General features: G+C 45.2%; 1 protein-coding gene across 1 annotated transcript in view; it reads left to right on the forward strand.

Moving 5' to 3' along the window:
- Positions 1–7,957, forward strand: part of MAST1 (microtubule associated serine/threonine kinase 1) — a 104,761-nt gene that overhangs the window by 70,677 nt on the left and 26,127 nt on the right. Inside the window, exon 20 of the mRNA XM_063929762.1 lies at positions 3,759–3,881. Coding sequence (XP_063785832.1) covers positions 3,759–3,881 — 123 coding nt within the window. The remainder of the gene's footprint in view (positions 1–3,758; positions 3,882–7,957) is intronic.

A 7,957-nucleotide genomic window follows, 5' to 3' on the forward strand; every position in this document is an offset into this window, starting at 1 on the left:
TCTGTGAGGAGACCTGCAAAACATGCACCGTGTGGGGTCCTGAGGACCGAGTTTGAGAACCTCTGACCTAGAACATGTTAACCTAAAGACCCTGTCGACCGAGCATCCCTGTCGACCTACTTACTGACGACCAATAGTGGTCGACCCAAACACTATCGACCTACTTACTGTTTACCTTACATACCACACCCATTAACAACAGCCCCACAAAAAACTTTCAGAAATATTTCCTAATACATGTATTCTTTACTTACTGCACCACTACTGCTGATGGTCAGCTGTGTTCCATGGATGTGTCACATTTCTAAGATATTTACACACCTTATACACACAATAAACCGTACAACGCACACTGTCAGAGCACAGAAATGTGTAATAAATAGTAATATTTACAGTATAATGAATGTAATACTATACATATGAGACAAAAGACCCAGATTTATCAAACCTTGGAGAGTGATAAATTGCATGGTGATAAAGTACCAGCCAATCGGCTCCTAACTGTCATTTTTCAAACACAGCCTGTAACGTGGCAGTTAGGAGCTGGTTGGGTGGTAATGTCCAGCGGTCAGGCCATGTTAGGAGAGTAGTGTCCTATGTCTGTATACTTTGTAATAGATGTATTATGTAGGCCATGTTGGGGGTGTAGTGTCCTATGTCTGTATATAGTGTAGTAGATGTATTATGGTCATATCCAGTGGTCATGTCATGTTGGGGGTATAGTGTGCTATGTCTGTATATAGGCCCTCATTCCGAGTTGTTCGCTCGCAAGGCGATTTTAGCAGAGTTACACACGCTAAGCCGCCGCCTACTGGGAGTGAATCTTAGCTTCTTAAAATTGCGAACGATGTATTCGCAATATTGCGATTACAAACTACTTAGCAGTTTCAGAGTAGCTTCAGACTTACTCGGCATCTGCGATCAGTTCAGTGCTTGTCGTTCCTGGTTTGACGTCATAAACACACCCAGCGTTCGCCCAGACACTCCTCCGTTTCTCCAGCCACTCCCACGTTTTTTCCGGAAACGGTAGCGTTTTTTCCCACACGCCCTTAAAACGGCCTGTTTCCGCCCAGTAACACCCATTTCCTGTCAATCACACTACGATCGCCGGAGCGAAGAAAAAGCCGTAAGTAAAAATACTATCTTCATAGCAAAATTACTTGGCGCAGTCGCAGTTCGGATATTGCGCATGCGCACTAAGCGGAAAATCACTGCGATGCGAAGAAATTTACCGAGCGAACGACTCGGAATGAGGGCCATAGTGTAGTAGATACTGTATATTATGGTCATGCCCAGTAGTCAGGTCATGTGGGGGGTGTAGTGTCCTACAGTATGTCTGTATAATTTGTAATAGATGTATTATGTAGACCATGCTGTCGGTAGTGTCCTATGTCTATAGAGTGTAGTAGAATTGTATTATGGTCACGCCCAGTGGTCCGGTCATGTTGGGGGTGGAGTATCCTATGTCTGTATATAGTGTAGTAGATGTATTATGGTCATGCCCAGTGGTCATGCCATGTTGAGGGTGTAGTGTTCTATGTCTGTATAGGGTGTAATAGATGTATTATGGTCATGCCCAGTGGTCATGTCATGTTGGGGGTGTAGTGTCCTATGTCTATATAGGGTGTAATAGATGTATTATGGTCATATCCAGTGGTCATGTCATGTTGGGGGTATAGTGTGCTATGTCTGTATATAGTGTAGTAGATACTGTATATTATGGTCATACAGTGTAGTAGAATTGTATTATGGTCACGCCCAGTGGTCCGGTCATGTTGGGGGTGTAGTGTCCTATATCGTTATAGGGTGTATTAGATGTATTATGGTCATGCCCATTGGTCAGGCCATGTTGGGGGTGTAGATCCTATGTATATATAGGGTGTCTTAGAATTTTATTTTAGGCATGTCCAGTAGTCGGGTCATTAGGAGGTGTAGTGTCCTATGTCTTTATAGAGTGCAATAGAATTGTATTACGGTTATGCCCAGTGGTCGGGTCATATTAGGGATGTAGTGTAGTGTAATAAAATTATAATATTATCCAGGGACGTGCAGGGGAGGCAGTCATTAATGAGTAAAATAATACAAAGAAGATACTTATGACACATAAGTATCTTCTTTATTATTTTACTTATCATTAAAGTGTGAATAATTAGTTTGGGAGGCACCGACGTGGTGCCTCCCTTAGTGATTGGGAAAAGATATGGGAGCGGGGGGCGGGCGCGGGCGGGGCCTAGCAATGGGCAGGAAAAGCCCATTGAAATAACATGGGAAAGCGGCACCATTAGAGGTGCCACTTTCATACAGTGACATGCTTTCAACCTATGAAAGCACGCCCCTGTGAGTGAGGCCACAGTGATTGGCCAGCGGATCCGTCACTGGATCCGCTGTCAATCACTGTGTGGGCGTCGGTGGCGGCGGAGGTGCGGGATGCGGCGGGCCGGGCTGCGGAGGTGCTGGTGGCAGAGATGCGGGCGGCGGTAGCGGCGGTGGGACGCGGCATTCAGGGCCATTGTGCAGAGTTTGGCAGTGGAAGCGGTACCCATTTCAAAAATGGTGCCTCAGCGTCATTTTTCAAATTCAATCATGGCTCGCCGCGTCATCGCCCCGCCCACCTCCCGCTGACTTATATAAGTCAGCGCGAGGCAGCGGCTGTCAGTCCGACGGCGGAGGAGGAGCAGAGAAGAGCTCCTGAAGACCGAAGACGCCGTGGAAGTCCTGGATGGGCGGCGGCTATGCAAAAGATCTTAGCAGCCGCCGCCCACCAGGTGAAGACGCTGGAAGTCCTGGGAAGGCGGCGGCCATGCAAAAGAGCTGAAAGGCCACCGCCTCCCAGGTGAAGACGCCGGCGGAAGACGCCAGAAGCCATGGGGAGGTGGCGCCCCCCAGGTGAAAACACCGGAAGCCCTGGGAAGGCGGCGGCCATGCAAAAAAGCTTAAAGGCCGCCGCCCCCAGGTGAAGACCCAGTTTAATAAAGGTTTTTTTAAAGAACGTGTAGTGTTTTTTTTTTATATTTTCTTTACAGGTGGACTACAGGTGCCAGCGGGCCCTTTATGTCCGGGCATGCTGGCACTTGTGGTTCTCCAAGTGCCAGCATGCTGGGGCAGGCTTGCTGGGACCTGTAGGCCACCTGTAAAGAACAATATTACTATTCTTTGCAGGTGGACTACAGGTGCCAGTGGGCCATTTATGTCCGGGCATGCTGGCACTTGTGGTTCTCCAAGTGCCAGCATGCTGGGGCAGGCTTGCTGAGACCTGTAGGCCACCTGTAAAGAACAGTATTAGCATGCAATGAACCCCGCACCCACCGCCACCAGGGGTGCGGGGCATAGCACTGGGCTATCAGCCCAGTGCCGGTTGTTGCTCGGGAGGGGGGGACCCCATTTTGATTTTTTTGGGGCCCCACTTTCCGAGGAATTCCAGCCCTGGGCTGACTGGTTTTGGGGGGGGGGGGGGGGGGTTTAATGGCATGGCAGGGGGACCTCACACTGAGTGTCTCCCCTGCTATGGCATTATCCCTCCTGGCTAGTTCTGCCTGGTACTGGTTTTAGCGGTGTGGGGGGACTGCACCTCTTTTTTTCCGGGGGGGTGGGGGTGGGGGGGTGTTTAGCTGCAGTGCCTCCCCAGCCCCTGACCTCACCGCACGTCACTGATATTATCATGTATATCAGCCATGTGATTGTAATAGATTGCAGTGTTAATGTGTACTTCAACTGTTTGTTTTCTTCACTCTTTTGTCTTCTTATCCTGTCTCTCCTAGGGGGCGCTATTGAGGTGAAAGCTCACAATTTTTTCACAGATTTGGACTGGAATGGGTTACTTAGACAGAAGGCGGAATTCATCCCACATCTGGAGGCTGAGGATGATACCAGCTACTTTGACAGTGAGTTTAGTATTAACAAAGTATTAATACATAAGTTACTGTAATCAAAATATACTCTTAGGAACGGAATACCTAGGAGTTGCGTTACTGTAATAACCACTCATGAGCTCTGTTACTGTAATAAGATATACAAGAGTAATAAGATACTCAGGAGCTGTGTTACTGTAATAAGATATACAAGAGTAATAAGACACTCAGGAGCTGGGTTACTGTAATAAGATATACAAGAGTAATAAGACACTCAGGAGCTGGGTTACTGTAATAAGATGTTACATGGGTAATAAGACACTCAGGAGCTGGGTTACTGTAATAAGATATACAAGAGTAATAAGACACTCAGGAGCCGGGTTACTGTAATAAGATGTTACAGGGGTAATAAGACATTCAGGAGCTGGGTTACTGTAATAAGATGTTGCTGGGGTAATAAGACACTCAGGAGCTGGGTTACTGTAATAAGATATAAAAGAGTAATAAGACACTCAGGAGCTGGGTTACTGTAATTAGGTATTACAGGGGTAATAAGACACTCAGAAGCTGAGCTACTGTGATATGGTGTTACTGGGGTAATAAGACACTGAGGAGCTGGGTTAGTGTAAAAAGATGTTACTGGGGTAATACGACACTCAGGAGTTGGGTTACTGTAATAAGGTGTTACAGGGGTAATAAGACACTCAGGATCTGGGTTACTGTAATAAAATGTTACAGGGCTAATAAGACACTCAGGAGCTGGGTTATTGTAATAAGATGTTACAGGGGTAATAAGACATTCAGGAGCTGGGTTACTGTAATAAGGTGTTACAGGAGTAATAAGGCACTCAGGAGCTGGGTTACTGTAATAAGATGTTACAGGGGTAATAAGACACTCAGGAGCTGGGTTACTGTAATAAGATGGTACATGGGGTAATAAGGCACTCAGGAGCAGGGTTACTGTAATAAGATGTTACAGGGGTAATAAGACACTCAGGAGCTTGGGTACTGTAATAAGATGTTACAGGTGTAATAAGACACTCAGGAGCTGGGGTACTGTAATAAGATGTTACAGGGGGAATAAGGCACTCAGGAGCTGGGTTACTGTAATAAGGTGTTAGAGGGGGAATAAGACACTCAGGATCTGGGTTACTGTAATAAGATGTTACAGGCGTAATAAGACACTCAGGAGCTGGGTTACTGTAATAAGATGTTACAGGGGTAATAAGACACTCAGGAGCTGGGTTACTGTAATAAGATGTTACAGGTGTAATAAGGCACTCAGGAGCTGGGTTACTGTAATAAGATGTTACAGGGGTAATAAGACACTCAGGAGCTGGGTTACTGTAATAAGATGTTACAGGGGTAATAAGACACTCAGGAGCTGGGTTACTGTAATAAGATGTTACATGGGTAATAAGACACTCAGGAGCTGGGTTACTGTAATAAGGTGTTACAGGAGTAATAAGGCACTCAGGAGCTGAGTTACTGTAATAAGATGTTACAGGGGTAATAAGACACTCAGGAGCTGGGTTACTGTAATAAGATGGTACATGGGGTAATAAGGCACTCAGGAGCTGGGTTACTGTAATAAGATGTTACAGGGGTAATAAGACACTCAGGAGCTGGGGTACTGTAATAAGATGTTACAGGTGTAATAAGACACTCAGGAGCTGGGGTACTGTAATAAGATGTTACAGGGGGAATAAGGCACTCAGGAGCTGGGTTACTGTAATAAGGTGTTAGAGGGGGAATAAGACACTCAGGATCTGGGTTACTGTAATAAGATGTTACAGGTGTAATAAAACACTCAGGATCTGGGTTACTGTAATAAAATGTTACAGGGGGAATAAGACACTCAGGAGCTGGGTTACTGTAATAAAATGTTACAGGGGGAATAAGGCACTCAGGAGCTGGGTTACTGTAATAAAATGTTACAGGGGTAATAAGACACTCAGGAGCTGGGGTACTGTAATAAGATGATACAGGGGTTATTAGACACTCAGGAGCTGGGGTACTGTAATAAGATGTTACAGGGGTAATAGGACACTCAGGAGCTGGGGTACTGTAATAAGATGTTACAGGGGGAATAAGGCACTCAGGAGCTGGGTTACTGTAATAAGATGTTACAGGGGTAATAAGACACTCAGGAGCTGGGTTACTGTAATAAGATGTTACAGGGGTAATAAGACACTCAGGAGCTGGGGTACTGTAATAAGATGTTACAGGTGTAATAAAACACTCAGGATCTGGGTTACTGTAATAAGATGTTACAGGGGGAATAAGACACTCAGGAGCTGGGTTACTGTAATAAAATGTTACAGGGGGAATAAGGCACTCAGGAGCTGGGTTACTGTAATAAAATGTTACAGGGGTAATAAGACACTCAGGAGCTGGGGTACTGTAATAAGATGATACAGGGGTTATTAGACACTCAGGAGCTGGGGTACTGTAATAAGATGTTACAGGGGTAATAGGACACTCAGGAGCTGGGGTACTGTAATAAGATGTTACAGGGGGAATAAGGCACTCAGGAGGTGGGTTACTGTAATAAGATGTTACAGGGGTAATAAGGCACTCAGGAGCTGGGGTACTGTAATAAGATGTTACAGGTGTAATAAGACACTCAGGAGCTGAAGTACTGTAATAAGATGTTACAGGGGGAATAAGGCACTCAGGAGCTGGGTTACTGTAATAAGGTGTTAGAGGGGGAATAAGACACTCAGGATCTGGGTTACTGTAATAAGATGTTACAGGCGTAATAAGACACTCAGGAGCTGGGTTACTGTAATAAGATGTTACAGGGGTAATAAGACACTCAGGAGCTGGGTTACTGTAATAAGATGTTACAGGTGTAATAAGGCACTCAGGAGCTGGGTTACTGTAATAAAATGTTACAGGGGTAATAAGGCACTCAGGAGCTTGGTTACTGTAATAAGATGTTACAGGGGTAATAAGGCACTCAGGAGCTTGGTTACTGTAGTAAGATGTTACAGGGGTAATAAGGCACTCAGGAGCTGGGTTACTGTAATAAGATGTCACAGGCGTAATAAGGCACTCAGGAGCTGGGTTACTGTAATAAGATGTTACAGGGGTAATAATAAGACACTCAGGAGCTGGGTTACTGTAATAAGATGTTACAGGAGTAATAAGACACTCAGGAGCTGGGGTACTGTAATAAGATGTTACAGAGGTAATAAGACACAGGAGCTGGGTTACTGTAATAAGATGTTACAGGGGTAATAGGACACTCAGGAGCTGGGTTACTGTAATAAGATGTTACAGGGGTAATAAGACACTCAGGAGCTGGGTTACTGTAATAAGATGTTACAGGAGTAATAAGACACTCAGGAGCTGGGGTACTGTAATAAGATGTTACAGGGGTAATAGGACACTCAGGAGCTGGGGTACTGTAATAAGATGTTACAGGGGGAATAAGGCACTCAGGAGGTGGGTTACTGTAATAAGATGTTACAGGGGTAATAAGGCACTCAGGAGCTGGGTTACTGTAATAAGATGTTACAGGGGTAATAAGACACTCAGGAGCTGGGTTACTGTAATAAGATGTTACAGGGGTAATAAGACACTCAGGAGCTGGGGTACTGTAATAAGATGTTACAGGTGTAATAAAACACTCAGGATCTGGGTTACTGTAATAAAATGTTACAGGGGTAATAGGACACTCAGGAGCTGGGTTACTGTAATAAGATGTTACAGGCGTAATAAGACACTCAGGAGCTGGGTTACTGTAATAAGATGTTACAGGGGTAATAAGACACTCAGGAGCTGGGTTACTGTAATAAGATGATACAGGGGTTATTAGACACGCAGGAGCTGGGGTACTGTAAAAAGATGTTACAGGGGTAATAGGACACTCAGGAACTGGGTTACTGTAATAAGATGTTACAGGGGTAATAAGGCACTCAGGAGCTGGGTTACTGTAATAAGATGTTACAGGGGTAATAAGGCACTCAGGAGCTGGGTTACTGTAATAAGATGTTACAGGGGTAATAAGACACTCAGGAGCTCGGTTACTGTAATAAGATGTTACAGGGGTAATAAGACACTCAGGAGCTGGGGTACTGTAATAAGATGTTACAGGTGTAATA

This window comes from Pseudophryne corroboree, chromosome 6, assembly GCF_028390025.1.
Source record: "Pseudophryne corroboree isolate aPseCor3 chromosome 6, aPseCor3.hap2, whole genome shotgun sequence".
NCBI lineage: Eukaryota > Metazoa > Chordata > Amphibia > Anura > Myobatrachidae > Pseudophryne > Pseudophryne corroboree.